This window comes from Aquarana catesbeiana, linkage group LG09 (assembly GCF_042186555.1).
Source record: "Aquarana catesbeiana isolate 2022-GZ linkage group LG09, ASM4218655v1, whole genome shotgun sequence".
Lineage (NCBI taxonomy): Eukaryota > Metazoa > Chordata > Amphibia > Anura > Ranidae > Aquarana > Aquarana catesbeiana.
The window spans coordinates 87,883,167-87,898,959 of NC_133332.1; the positions used below are offsets into that span (position 1 = coordinate 87,883,167).

Genomic DNA, 15,793 nt, shown 5'->3' on the forward strand with positions numbered 1-15,793 from the left:
AACTGACCACAGTGTGCTCTCCTGCTTAATGTGGTCAGTTTTTACTAGGAAAGCAGAGGGACTGGCAGGAACAGGATTTCACACAAAGTAAGCAATATAAAGAGAACAGGATACTTTTCCATACAAGGGCAGGGTACAGCAGCCACATATCAGGAATATGAAGTGTTGGGGTAACAAACACTTTAAGATCAGCAGCTTGGCTTCAGATGTGTTAAAAGGGTGACTTTGCTTCTGATATGTTGCAACTCATTTATGCTCCCAGCCCACACGGAGACTTTGGCCTAATGGGTGCATCAGAGCTGCTGTACTGTATCAAAGTATATTTATTGTTCCTAACACAGATTGTGGTTGATTATTACCAAGCAACAGATGGGCTTGGCTTTGTCAGTCTACACAGCGGTGTTCAGAGACGTTTATATTCATCACATTCACTAAACATCTAGACATGGGTGCCTCTTCTTGTGGGCATACTCACTTTGTATTGTAGCAGGGGCTATTTGTGAGCTGAACATAGGCGCTTGCCAAGAGGTTCAGGTAAAAAAAATAAAAAAAGCCTCTATAAAATAATAAGCTCCTCTCGATATCAAAAGGAAAGTCGGGCATCAAATATTGTGACTACCTTGCTCCAGGGCTTTCTTCATCTAGGCCTATAGGGGTTATAATGACTTTTACACACTTATTGAATTCTGAATGGCTAAGCTGCGTGACAACCACAGCCTTGCTTATTTTCCAAGGCATGCTTTAAACAATAATATATTAGGTTATCACATGTGCTGCCAGACTAAATATAAAGAGGTATATTTTTCCCATAAAGGTGGCCTGCTTTTAACTGTAAGGCCTATATGGGGGTGTCCACCAGGGCTCTTTATGCTGGTCTGTAATGCGGAAAGGGCCATACTAGGAGAGGAAGATGGGGCAAGGTCCATGTCAGACTAATCAATACAAGCCAACAAGACACAGACATTGCTCCACTATTTCCAGCTTCATATCAGTACAATGCCCACAAATAAAATCAACAGAAAAGAGAAAACCAAAGGATTTAAAAACTGCATGGGCCAGAGAGTAGTTATTTTCATTTACCAGTGCTGATATTTTTGCTGAATTCACACAGACTGAATTTTTTTTTTTTTAACTGCAAAAGAATGAAGTTGGTCTTATAATAAGTTAGCAGGTGGCATTGATGCTTTGTGGCAGGTTAATAAATCCAACATTGTGTGGTGGTTTCACCAATGAATCCACTGTAGCTATTAATGCACAGTACTGTTTTATGTACTCTGCAGTCTGATCTTAAGCATTGTTATTATGCCTTCCTCTGTGGACTACAGAACACCCCACATGTTATGGAGGCGTTCTGAAGTACTAACACTTCATGCCCCTCGGTGACCAGATTATAATTTTTTTTTTTTAGAAAGCGCACAGCTCTTTTCAGCCAATATATAAATATTTATTTGCATTTTCCTCAATAACAAGGCAGCAGGATGGAATAAAAACAGAGAGATTTCCTCATCATTTTCTTAGGTCCAGGTGGGTCCATTGTAGGGGGGGATCCATCACTCCCCAACTTGTGGCAATCTGTTCACCATCAGTCCATGTCACTCCTTCTCTTTAGACTTGCTGATGACCACCTCACCCAAGCTCTCCAGGACCTCCCGCTTGTAGTCATCAAATTCCCCTTCTATCTGGTTCACAGTCTGGTCTTCTACTACCCACAGCTGGCAGTTCGTCTCTGTAATGAGACGGGCATCGTGGCTGACTGTGATTACCGCTGTGGAGAGACACAACATGGTCAGTGATTGCTGCAGGCCCTGAAAACACATACTGGACAGCAGACAGGGCATTTGCCAATATATTTTAAGGGAACTTGTTGATAAAGAAATAGGGGACCTGCTATAATCTCCACTTTACATCCTGTTGAGTCGCTGATCTCAGGCAAGCACGCAGTGTTAGAACGCTGACTTTACCCTTCTGGGTCAATAACTTAATAGTTAGTAGCACAATATTTGATAGGATATACCATATGTCTAACAAGAAACTGCAGTTGTACACTTACCTCCTTTATATTCATTCACAGCTTCAGCCAAAGCATCAATGGATTCAATATCCAAGTTATTTGTAGGTTCATCCTATTGTAGCCAGGAGAGAGGAACATTATTAATGAACAAAGCAGTCTTTTTTTTTTTTTTTTTTGTGCAGCATTTCTTGGACAACGACAACAAATATTCCATCAGCTAAATCAAGTTCTAAATGTGGATTAGGAGAAACTCTGATCCATTTTGTATAAACATTACCATAACCTGCAGCAGCCATTGCGCTACAGGTACTCTTAAAGAGGAAATTAAACATTAAGACTCTATGCCACTAGCTTAAAAAAAGCAGCAGCTTTTGAGCATTTGTTTTTTCTGCTTTTAGAAGCAAATAATGTTATCCTATGTGTCCATGCACATTATTTTAGTTTAGAAGTGTTTTCGAAGCTTCAGCTTTTAGGAGCAGAAAAAATAAAAACTATTTTCATTGTGTTTTTGGGAGTGATTTGCCAGCAGAAAAAAAAAAGCTGAATGCTCCTATATGCTGCTAAAAGCTAGAACAAAAACGCTATTATGAGCATTTTTCATCCAGTGATTTCTGGCATTTTTTTTAGCTTATAGTGTGCATTAAGCCTAAAATCAGCATTTTTACAAATTTATCCTACAGCGCTCAGAACACTATAATTCATTATTTAATAAAGACCCAGGGAAACTAATCACTACTTTATTTTGCTTTTAAAGGAGCTGTAAAGTCTTGAGATTTTTCTATGCATTTAGATGAAAAACCTCCTGTGGTGCAGCTGCCCCCTAGAGCCCCCCTTCACTTACCTGAACCTGATCTTTCCAGCAATGAGAACGAGCCCAGCCACTGTCTTGGGTCCTCATTGGATAGACTGATAGCAGCGGGAGCCATTGGCTCCTGCTGCTGTCAATCAAATCCAGTGACATGAGAGCCGGGTGTCATTGGACACAACAGCAAAACTCGGGAGCGCACCTGCACCAGTGCCTTCTCATGGAAATCGGCTCTCCGTGGGGGCCCTTGATGAAGAGAAGGAGCCAGAGTGCTGCCGGGTGACCCCAGCAGAGGATCGGGGCCGCTCTGTGCAAAACCCTTTTGCAGAGGAGGCAGGTATGACAGGTTTGTTATTTATAAAAAAAAACAAAAAAAAAAAAAAACACCTTTACAATCACTTTAAGCTTCAATAAAGACAATGTAATATTATAATGTAAATACCAGAGGACTAGAATACGTGACTTAGCAAACACATGCAAGGCCATAAAAATTAATTTACTTCCAAAAAATACATGTGGTACAACTACTAGGAGCAGTGGCTTTTTTTTTTTTTTCTTTTTAAAGCGGAGTTCCACACAAAAATGGTACTTCCGCTTTTTGGAACCCTCCCCCCCTCCGGTGTCACATTTGGCACCTTTCAGGGGGGAGGGGGGTGCAGATACCTGTCTAAGACAGGTATTTGCACCCACTTCTGGCATAGACTCCCATGGGAGTCTATGCCTCTTCCTGTCCCTCCGCGCTGTCTCCTGGGAAACACACAGGTCCCAGGAGAGAGCGGGGACCAGTTACGATGCGCAGCGTGACTCGCGCATGCGCAGTAGAAACCAGGAAGTGAAGCCGCAATGCTTCACTTCCTGATTCCCTCACCTAGGATGGTGGCGGCAGCTGCCGAGAACCGAGCGGGTTCTCGGCATCGGCTGCCGACATCGCTGGACCCTGGGACAGGTAAGTGGCCATGTATTAAAAGTCAGCAGCTGCAGTATTTGTAGCTGCTGGCTTTTAATTTTTTTTTTTTTTAGGCGGTTTAGGTGGACTCCCTCTTTAAGAAACTTGGCAGGTTATAAATGGTAACTGCTATTGCAGAGCTAATGGGAGGTCATTGGAAGATAAGAAACTGGGAAGGTTATAAATGGTAATTGTTATTGCAGAGTTAATGCGAGGTCACTGGAAGTTGGGCAGTGCTGGCTTGTAATTAGTTGTTGCTACAGCACCCATTTGTTTCAAGCAATCTCCAGGATCGTGTGCAATGGGAAGATTTAGTTTGACTCCAAGCTTCAAAATGTTCAGTATGTGGAGCCAGGCAACAGACATGGAGCAATCTCCCCAATACTCCAGCTTATGTGTTGGAAAAGGAAAAACTAAAAAGGAGGGTAAAATAGATCCTTGATTAAAGTGGAGTTCCAGCCTCAATTTTTTTTATTTTTAAAAGTCAGCAGCTACAAATACTGTAGCTGCTGACTTTTAATAAGGACACTTACCTGTTCAGGGATCCCACAAGGTCGTGCCCCCGAAGAAGATTCGTCCATGGACTCAGGTGCAGGCGTGGCCATTGCAACTAAGAGAAACTGGTAGTGGAGCCTTTGTGGGGGGTGGGAGGAGGAGGAGGGCAGAAGAGGAAATTATGTACCTTGCTGCAGCAAGGTTGGGACAGAAGTACACTTTGCACTTCAAAAAAGGTAAAAATATTATATATATATATATATATATATCTCCAAAAACGAGGGGTGGGGGGTCTTTTAGTTTAAGACCTAGTTGTATATAGTTGGGTGGAACTCCGCTTTCACCACTTGCCGACCAGCCGCCGCAGTTTTACTGCAGCAGAATGGCACGGCTGGGCGAAACGACATTATGCAACGTCGTTTCGCCCTGTGGCCACTAGGGGTGCGAGCCTACTGCTCGCCCCAGGAGCCGATGCGAATGCCTGGTGTTCGCGATCACCGGTGACACACCGAGAACGGTTCTCTGAGAGGAGAAAAGACTTATCGTGTGTTCACACAAAGTATGAACAGCGATCTATCATCTCCCCTAGACAGTCCCATCCCCCCTTCAGTTAGAACACAGGGAACACAGTTTTAACCTCTTCATCGCCCCCTAGTGTTAACCCCTTCCCTGCCAGTGACATTTTTACAGTAATCAGTGCATTTTTATAGCACTGATTGCTGTATAAATGCCAATAGTCCCAAAAATGTGTCAAAATTGTTCGATGTATCCGCCACAATGTTGCAGTCTGGATAGAAAAAAAAAAAAGAACGCAGATCGCTGCTATTACTAGTAAAAAAAATAATAATAATTAAAAATGCTATAAATCTATCCCCTATTTTGTAGACGCTATAACTTTTGCACAAACCAATCAATATACGCTTTTTGCGATTTTTATTACCAAAAATATGTAGAAGAATACATATCAGCCTTAACTGAAAAAAAAAAATTAAAAAATGGGGATATTTATTATAGCAAAAAGTACAAAATATTGTGTTTTTTTTTTCAAAATTGTCGCTATTTTTTGTTTATAGCGCAAAAAATAAAAACCGCAGAGATGATCAAATACCACTAAAAGAAAGCTCTATTTGTGGGGGAAAAAAGGACATCAATTTAGTTTGGGTGCAGCGCCGCACGACCGCGCACTTGTCAGTTAAAGCGACGCAGTGCCGAATCGCAAAAAATGGCCTGGTCGTTAAGCAGCCAAATCTTCCGGGACTGAAGCGGTTAAAGTGGTAGTAAAATGTCAAAGAAAAAAAAAAAATAAAAAGCAAAGCTTTCCTCCTGCAAAGCAATGTCATAATGTGCTAGTATGCATCGCATACTAGCACATTATGAAACACTTGCCTTAAAATGAAGTCCTCCAGTGGTGCACTGTCAGGGCTTCATCTGCACCTGGTCTTCCTTCCGGGCTCTTGAAAAGCCGAGCCGCTATGATGTCACGCCTGTGGCACAGCTCTCTCAATGGATGGCATGTCGACCATTGAGAGCGCAGTGCACATGCACTGGTTTCACCAGCTGCTATATAAGTAAATATCTCCTAAACAATGCACATTTATAAGACATTCTCAGTACCTACAGGTAAGCCTTATTATAGGCTTACCTGTGGTTACAAGATAAACAAAGGAGTTTACTAACACTTTAGGAAAGCCAGCACAGTGTTCTTAAAGGCTGACTATTCAGATTCTTGCATAAGGTCAACTGTGGCAGGTAGTTCAAAGGTGATGTTAAAAGAAAGCAATACCAGGTGGTGTGGTATTTCAATGTAAACCTGATAAGACAGTTGCTAACAGCAACCATTCCAAGTTTAGAAAGGAAAAAAGGTGCATGTTGAAGACTTGGAATTATTTATAACTTTGGAAAACGTGTTGAAGCTACATTGCCCAGGGTAATCCCCCCCCCCACACCTTTCTAATGTACTTAGTAACGCTTTCTTACTCACCAAAATTAGGACATCTGGTTCCCGGCAACACAACTCTGCGAACACTACTCGGGCTTTCTGCCCTCCTGCAACAGAAATGTTGATAAATGTACAGTTTGATCCTAAATTAAATCTGAGATCCAGCCATGAAGCATCTTAAACTAACAGCCCACAAAAAGTTTTTTTTCACCTACAGAGACACCACAAGTGAAACCTGGTACTGCAATTACTATAGGCTAGAGCAGTGATGGCGAACCTTGGCACCCCCGATGTTTTGGAACTATATTTCCCATGATGCTCATGCACTGTGCAGTGTAGTGGAGCATCATGGGAAATGTTGTTTCAAAACATCTGGGGTGCCAAGGTTCGCCATCACTGGGCTAGAGTAAAGAGACCCGGTCACCAATTTAAAAGCATAGCAGGTAAAAGCACAGAAAATTTATTTTAACCACTTGACCTCCATAATAGGATTTTTATAACAGCTTACCTGTAAAAATCTTTTTCTTTGAAGTACATCACGGGGACACAGAACCATAGTAGTTACAATGTGGGTTATAGGCCACCTTTAGGTGATGGACACTGGCATGCCCTAAGACAAAAAAGTGCACTCCTTATATAACCTCTCCCACTACTGGGAGTACCTCAGTTTTGTAGCAAAGCAATACACGTGTATACCTAGAAGGGAGGGACCTGTGTGTCCCATGATGTACTTCACAGAAAAAGGATTTTACAGGTAAGCTGTTATAAAAATCCTATTTTCTTATCGTACATCACGGGACACAGAGCCATAGTAATTACTATGTGGGATGTACCATCGGAATGCCAACTGAAGGGAGGAAGACACAACAAAAGTAGGGCAGCAAGAGACTAGAGGACTTATACTGCAGCCTGCAGTACACTGCGCTCAAAGGCGATATCCTCATGACCTTTTACATCTACTTGATATCATCTGGTAAATGTATGGATTGAAGACCAAGTTGTGGCCTTGCAGATCTGAGCCATGGAGGCCTGGTGATGCACTGCCCAAGAAGCACTAACAGCCCTGGTGGAGTGCGCTTTAATATGAAAAGAAGGAATTTTCCTTTTTAAACCATGAGCTTGAACAATCACTTGAATCCATTTAGAAATAGTAGATTTCGATGCTGCCTGTCTTCTTTTAGGACCGTCTGGCAATACAAACAAAACATCTGTTTTATGAATCTGAGCGCTCAGTTTCAAATAGACCTCGACAGCTCTCACCACATCAAGAGAATGTAGTGACTTTTCTTACACAGAACGAGGTTCTGGAAAAAAATGAAGGCAGAACAATATCCTGGTTTAAATGAACACTTGACACTACCTTCGGTAGGAAATTAGGATAAGGCCGCAATACAACCTTATCCTTATGAATAATCAAATATGGCTCTTGACAAGAAAGAGCAGCCAACTCTGATACTCTTCTTGCAGAACATATGGCAACCAAGAAAATTATTTTCCTAGTCAAGAGGACCAAGGGAACATCTTAAATTTAGTCCTGTCGGCTTTACAAAAACAGCCTTTTGAACCAATTCAAGTCTCAAGGGTTCAGGGGAGACTTAACTGGGGGATTAATCCGCGTTACCCCCTGAATAAAGTTACGAACCAGAGAGTGTGAAGCAAGTGGTCGTTGAAAAAACACTGATAAGGCCGACACCTGGCCCTTAATAGTACTTCAGGCAAGCTTCATTTCTAATCCCATCTGTAGGAATTCAAGGATCCTACCTATGATATATTTTCTGGGGTGCCAACCCCTGGATTCACACCAGGAGACATATGCCTTCCAGACTCTATAGTATATGACTCTGGAGGCCGGCTTTCTAGCATTAACCAAAGTAGAAACTACTGAAGCTGACAGCCCACGGTCCTTTAGAATGTGGGTCTCAATAGCCAAACATTTAAATTTAGCGTTTGTAAGGCAGGATGGAGCACCGGACCTTTGCGAGAGAAGGTCTGGCCACAGTGGTAGGGTCCAAGGGTCCCCTACCTCCATCTTTATGATCTCGGCAAACAAAGATCTCCTGGGCCACCAAAATCACCTCCTTCCCTTCTTGCTTGATCCTGTGAAAAAGAAGAACAGGAGATAATGCATAGATCAGTGAAAACTGATCCTACGGAAAGACCAGGGCATCTGTTCCGTAATGCTATCAGATGCCTTTTCCTTGACACAAAGTTGTCGATCTTGTTGTTGAACCTGGACGCAAACAGATCCACGTCCGTAACACCCCATTTTTGACATATTGACAGAAAGCTGTCGGGATGAAGGGACCATTCTCCCGTGAACAATTGTTGGCGACTCAAGTAGTCCGTCCTGCCAATTCTCTATCCCTGGAATGAAAATTGCTGATAGGCAAGACATGTTTTCTGCCCAAGAAAGAATATGATTCACCTCTTTATGGGCCACACAACTTCTCGTGCCCCCTTGGTGATTGATATAGGCCACCGCTGTGGCATTGTCGGATTGGATTCTGACAGGACAATTCTGTAGCCTGGACGTCCAGGCCTCTCCAGGGCCAGGCGTACTGCCCGAATCTTTAGAATATTGATGGGCAAGATCATCTCTGATTTGGACCATTTCCCTTGCACAGACACTTCTTCCAGGACTGCTCCCCAGCCCAGAAGGCTGGCATCTGTTACCACCTTCCAGGTAACTGGTAGAAAGGATTTCCCTTTTTGAAGATTCTTGGATATCAACTACCAATTGAGGCTCTGACGCACATTGGGGGATAAACGCATTGGGAAGTCCAGAGCTTGGACCTTCTTGTTCCAAGTTGACAGGATACTGTTTTGCAGCAGTCTTGAATAGAAATTTCTGGTGAGCGGGGAAATCACCACATGGAGATAAGCATCCTTGATGTCGATTGACGCCAGAAATTCTCCCCCTTGTAGGATGGAGACTACTGACTCCATGTGAAAAGAACGGATATTCAAAAACCGGTTTAGATCTTTGAGATCTAAAATGGGTCTGACATACCCGTATGGTTTTAGAACTGTAAACAGGTTTGAATAAAACCCCAAACCTTGCTCTTCCAATGGGACCACCGATATCACTCTGAGACAAGAGATGATCCAAAGCTAGAAAGAGAGACTTCTTTTTCACTGGATCCTTGGGAACGTTTGATCTGAGAAAACGAGGAGACGGGAACTCTCGGAACTCTAGTTTGTAACCTAGAGAAATTGAGGAAGCCACCCATCTGTCTTAACATTGTTTCTGCCAGACCCTTGAAAACTGTAGAAGCCTTCCCCCCCACTCGAGCGAGCGGGGGCGCACCTTCATAAGGAGGCTTTGTATTCTGTTTTGTGGGCTTCTTCCCCCAGGTCCTTTTTTGGCCCTGGGACTGATCCTGAGGTTTACCTCTTGAACCTGCCGGTGGAGGCCAACGTGACTGCCTGGAGGCTGATGCCCCTGGCACTGGAGAAGAAGCACTTTTAAAAGAAAAATGCTTAAACTTTTTCTTAACCGGTAAAAGAAAACTTTTCCCATTAGAAATTCTTTGGATATACTCATCCAGATCGTCTCCAAACAACTGTCCATTATGAAAAGGAAAACTGGCCAAGAGCTTTTTGCATGGCACTTCGGCTGACCAATTTTTCAACCATAGGATTCTACACACATGTACCAGCCCTAGCATGAGCCGTGAGGCCTGGAGAATAGAATATTTCATAGTGTCTACTGTAAAACACAAGGCCTTTGATATCCCAGCCAACTCCTGGGCCTGCTGATCAGGAATAACTTCGAGTACCTCTATGAACTGGTCCTTTAAGGACTGGGATACTCCGATCGCTGCCAGTGCAGGTTGAACGACTGAATCGGTCAGCGAAATATCGTTTTTAAAAAGGAACACCAACTTCTTATCTGTTGGATCCTTTAGCATATGAGCATTGTCTACTGGACAAGTCAGGTTTTTGTTTACAGATGATATAGCAGCATCAATTGCTGGAATTACCCATTTCTTATAAAACTCTTCCTCCATTAGGATAAAATATTGAAAACTTTTTCGGAGGAAAAAACTGTTTATCTGGGTGCTCCCACTCAGAATACATTAGCTTCCTTAGCCATGAATGGATAAGAAAAGAATGAACAGATTGGGGAGGCTTTAGTGAACCCAAACCAGAAGTGGGCTCATCGACCGACTGCATTATTGGCAGTAAAAATGTGGAGTGTACCAATTCAGTGAGAGACTGTACCAACAATCTTACCTGCGAACCTGACACTTCTGCATCAGGTTCTTCGGAAGAGGAGACTTCAGCCTCTGCCTGGTCTTTTGAAAGAAATACGTCATCTCTTGCTCCTTGTTCCTCAGCAAGAGGGTCCTGAGCTGCGCTTAGTCCCACTCTGGGATGCAATTAAAGCATCAATTTTTTGCTCCAAGCTTAAAATGGTTGAAGAAAAAACCTTCTTAGTGATATACACAGGGGCTGCAGTGTTAAGAGCAGCTGCAACACTTGCCCCTCTTGATGGCTCACTCTGACCAGCCATATTACTCTCAGGGGAGGATGCCGTTTTTTTTTTTTGCGATGGTTCTAGGCTTCCGTGTGACTGTAACAGTCCTTCTAAAGCCTTTTTTGGAGGTCTTTTTCACCCCCCTTCCGCTCATAGCCCGATGCACAAAGCAGCGGTACTACACCAGAAGGAATGCATCCACTGCTTGAGCAATAGTCCAGCCCTGTCGCTACTATTAATTGCTCAGCCTGATGCAGTAGTAAATTTGTCAAAAGGAATGCCTGTGTCACCAAACCTCTTATATGCCACCTTTGCTCTTGTGTCCCTCCTGCAGCATGTAACAGCACAAATAGTGCCTTTTAAAACATACCTCCCGCCCTGGACGTTGAAGGATGCCAACGCCGCACTAAGCCTCGCCCTGCCTACTGCCCTTCACCTCTTTTTTTTAAAAGAGCTCTTTCCCGCGCGAGCTCCTGATTTTTTTTTATGGCGCTCTTTCCCTGAGAAGAGGGGAAGAAAAAACAGCATAAAGGGGCGTCTGGTGGGGAGAGGGATCCCCCCCAGACTTACCGGCAGTCGGCTGCTTGGCCGAAGGAAGAAGAACTGCTGCTTCCTGGACACAACATGGGCTCTCTGAGAAGCATGAGACGGTGAGTGCTCAATACAACCCCCTGTGGTGACACCATTTACTAAATGTAAAGGAGACAATCATAAGAAATTTTTTTAAATTTCTCAGAAAACTCTACTTACCTTTGACACTGGAGAAAAAACTGAGGTACTCCCAGTAGTGGGAGGGGTTATATAAGTAGTGCACTTTTTGTCTTAGGGCGTGCCAGTGTGCATCACCTGAAGGTGGCCTACAACCCACATAGTAACGACTATGGTTCTGTGTCCCGTGATGTACGATAAGAAAAGGTTTTACCCCCTTCACGACCAGGATATTTTTTTGCTATTCAGTACTGTGCTACTTTAACTGGAAGTTGCTCAGTCATGCAACACAAATGAAATTTATATTATATATTTTTTATAAAAAAAAAATATATTTTATTTTATAAATTTTTATATTTATATATTTTTTTCACACAAGTAGCTTTTTTTCAGTGGTAGGTGATCACCACGAGTTTATTTTTTATTATATACACCAAAAAAGACAGACATTTTTGGGGAAAAAACAAAACCCATATTTTCTACTTTCTGTTCTACAACATAAATTCTAATTTCTCCATAAATTTAGGCCAAAATTTATTTTGCTACATGTCGCAAATGCTGGCAATGAGCAGGGCTTATCTTGCTAACACTAGTATAGTTCTGATTGTGATCAAGATACTGATCCGTACACAAACTATACTAGTAATGTCAGTGATCAGTGACTTTTATAGTGTGATTGTGATAGTGGAGGGCAATCTGGCACTAATAGACACTACCCGGGACAGACACTGACACTGAAATCACTAGTGGCACTAATATGGTGATGCGTTACAGAAATTTCTGTACTTATAAGCAAAATTAAATAAAATCTGATTGTAAAAAAAAAAAAAGTGATCTGTAATAATACTGTACGCTGTACTAATGGCACTGGATGGCTGACAGAAGCAGCAAAGTTTGAATAATACAGACAATGCAAAACGCATTAAGCAAAGGTAAGCAGACAGGTCCTCCTAGACAGAAAGCCAGACAGAGAGAGTGATGGCGGAAATATACACAAGATTAATTTTAAACTTAGTCACCTGACAACTTGCAGATCTGGATGGTATGAGCATGGCTCTCCAAACCGAACCTTCCAAGGCATTTCCGGGCATCCTGGTAGGGCAGATTGAAGTTACGCTGAAGATATTCAGTCGCTGTCTCCTCCATGGTCAGCTGGTCTGCATATTGCTGATTAAAGAACCCAATTTTCTGTGTATGAAGACAAAAACAAAAAATAAAAAATCACCATCAACAGAAGAGTCACATAAGAGGTAATACGGCCCACCTATTCCAATTCTGGCCTACAGACCAGCACTCACCAATCTATGGTTCTTCCTCATTTCTCCTTTTGTCTGTAAAAGAAGAAGACACTCAGGTAACCAGTTACTGAAACTGTTATGTTATTGATGGACGCAGAGCAGTGACAGGTTATACTTACAGGTGTGAGTTTTCCAGTTAGCAGTAACAGCAAAGTACTTTTTCCCACACCATTCGGACCCACAATACAGACTAGGAAAAAAAAGACTGGATGAGAAGTGTCCTGTGTGTTCTTGCAATACAGCAGCACAACCCTTTCTCCACAATGTATATCTAGCTATACTGCTAAACTACTAAACAGGCCTCACGCCCAAAAGCAGACAGAGTTTCAGCAGAATTTCAGACATAAAAAGGGAAGCAGGGTTCACACCAGCCTTCAACAAGGCTCCAAACACAGAAAGCCTCCAAACTGCATCACCAATAATCACCCATAACTTGATAAAAATAATGTTCTTTAGCAAAGAACACACATTCTACATTATGAATTGTGCTACCAAAATTAGTGAGTGCTGCAAATTGCCTCATGTGTCTTCTTGCTGAAGGCTGCCATTTTTCTGAAGCCAAAAGCTCCTAAACAGCAGTAAATCTTTAGGCTGTCAGCAGATTTGCGTCTACAAATTCATCACATTGCCTAAACATGGAGAGCAACTGATTATGTGCAGAACAGGGTAAGACAGTGTATTACTGGATTTTAAACAGTATAGACACTTATGTTTAATGTTTTACACACATTATTTATATATATATATATATATATATATATATATATATATATATACACACACACACACACACACACACACACACACACACACACACACACACACACACACACACACACACACACACGCTATACCTGCAAAAAGGGGCAAGCCTAAAGTAAAGTAGGAAATTAAAGTGGTTGTAAAGCCACTTTGTTTTCTTCCTAGAACCCCTTTTGTGTGATTTATAAAAAAAATATGCCGCTTCATACTTTATTTCAGAACAGCACTCACCACCCGCCGCTTTCCTCCCCCGATATTTACAAACACAGAAGTAGGGGCTGAGAATCCCCCGCTGACGTCAGCCGGGAGGAGAGCGGCAGGCAGTCACGTGAGAACCCCTCTGAAATAAGATATGAAGCAGCATATTTTTTTTTAGAGCATGTACACTGGGGCAAAAAACTTAATTGAACACAAGGGATTCTAGGAAGAAAACAGTTATTATTAGCAGCAGGAGAGAAGCGTGGAGCAGATCGGCACCAAGACTAGCTGACAGCCGGGGAGGGGGAGAGAGCAGAGGCAGCGGGATGACGGAGCCACGTAAACTGACCACGGTATCATGGATCAGCAGCCATGATAAACGTGGTCAGTTTACAGAGGGGAGGGCAGCACCAGGCAGGACCAACCAGGTATTTTAGATTATGGAAAGGGATAAATAACAGCACAAGCACTGTGCTGTTAGCCATGCTTTAAAGTAACAGGATCTTTTTATATTAAGGGTTACAGCGGATTTAACGTATTTAATATTTTTTTCTTAGTTTTTTTGAGGAGTTAAAAATGAAGCAGGTTTTCATTTTAAGTATAAATATTCACATGTAATATACTCTATATACCTTACAGTCAAGTAGTTAGTACAGTTGAGTGCGTTTTCTATCGCCTTCGCAAAGTTTACTGCAAAGCTATAAATAGTGTGCAATTTGATCTTGAGTAAAAGAAAAAAAACTGCACTCTAGGATAAAAGCCATGACAAAGATTTATTAAACAATCCAATGCATGGCAGACCACCTGTGTTTCGGTAAAAGCCAATCTAAGCCGATATCTTACAAAGACCACCTCAAACCACCTCTCGTTCATTAGCGTCCAGCATCAACCTCTGTTTTACACACAAAGGGCTGATAGGCCCCAGATCAAAATAGGTGGCACACCTCTTGTACAGATACTAGGCCCCACCAGCCTGGAACGAGTGCTGAAATATCACTAGGCCCTAATAACCTGGAACTGGCTTTTGTGTGTGTTTAAACTCACTTCGAGAATCCATGTCTATGCCAAATTCCAGATTTCTAAACAAAGGCTTCTGTCCCGAATAGCCAAAATCAACACCTGAAATAAAGAAGAAAAAAAAAAAAAACTAAGACACAGAGTTAATCACTTGTCTACCAACTCTAACACTTCGCTCATATATTTTTAGCAGAGGCTTTAGAGAATAAAATAGCGGTTGTTACAATTTTTTATGTCACACAGTTTTTGCGCAGAGATTTTTCATCAATTTTTTGGGAAAAAATACATACACTTTAACACATATATATACAGTGCCTTGAAAAAGTATTCATATGCCTTGAAATTTCGCACATTCTGTCATGTTACAACCAAAAACTTCTTATGGCTCTCTTTCAACAATGGCTTTCTTCTTGCCACTCTTCCATAAAGGCCAGACCTAACCCTGCTTTAAAACTTCTCCACAACTTTATCCCTGACCTGTCTGGTGTGTTCCTTGGCCTTCATTATGCTGTTTGTTCACTAACGTTCCCTAACAAACCTTTGGGGGCTTCACAGAACAGCTGCATTTATACTGAGATTAAATTACACACAGGTGGACTCTATTTACCAATTCAGTGACTTCTAAAGGCAATTGGTTCCACTAGATTTTAATTAGGGGTATCCGAGTAAAGAGGGCTGAATACAAAGGCACACCACACTTTTCAGATATTTGTAAAAACATTTGAAAACCATTTATCAGTTTCTTTCCACTTCACAATTATGTGCCACTTTGTGTTGGTCTATCACATAAAATGCCAAAAAAATACATTTACATTTTTGGTTGTAACACGACAAAATGTGGAAAATTTCAAGGGGTGTGAATACTTTTTCAAGACACTATATAACAATTTTTTTTTAGAAAATATGAAAAATGATGGTATACCGAGTAAATAGATACATAATATGTCATGCTTTAAAGTTGTGCACACTCGTGGAATGGCGCCAAACTATGGTACTTAAAAATCTCTATAGGCGGCGCTTTAAAAATTTCTACAAGTTACCAGTTTAGAATTAGAGGTGATCTAGAGCTAGAATCATTGCCCTGGCACTCGTTGCAATTTCTCACTTGTGCGGTTTGAACACCGTTTACATATG

At 41.9% G+C, this 15,793-nt stretch overlaps 1 protein-coding gene across 3 annotated transcripts in view; it reads right to left on the minus strand.

The window, feature by feature from the left end:
• Window positions 1-1,422: 1,422 nt before the first annotated feature.
• ABCF1 (ATP binding cassette subfamily F member 1) overlaps window positions 1,423-15,793 on the minus strand; it is a 101,492-nt gene continuing 87,121 nt past the window's right edge. For all 3 annotated transcript variants that reach the window (XM_073598912.1, XM_073598911.1, XM_073598910.1), the window contains 7 exons: window positions 14,687-14,761; window positions 12,802-12,872; window positions 12,683-12,715; window positions 12,404-12,572; window positions 6,239-6,303; window positions 2,051-2,123; window positions 1,423-1,765 (listed from right to left, as the gene is read on the minus strand). In XM_073598912.1, the coding sequence (XP_073455013.1) occupies window positions 1,593-1,765; window positions 2,051-2,123; window positions 6,239-6,303; window positions 12,404-12,572; window positions 12,683-12,715; window positions 12,802-12,872; window positions 14,687-14,761 (659 nt within the window). In that variant the 3' untranslated portion in view covers window positions 1,423-1,592. The remainder of the gene's footprint in view (window positions 1,766-2,050; window positions 2,124-6,238; window positions 6,304-12,403; window positions 12,573-12,682; window positions 12,716-12,801; window positions 12,873-14,686; window positions 14,762-15,793) is intronic.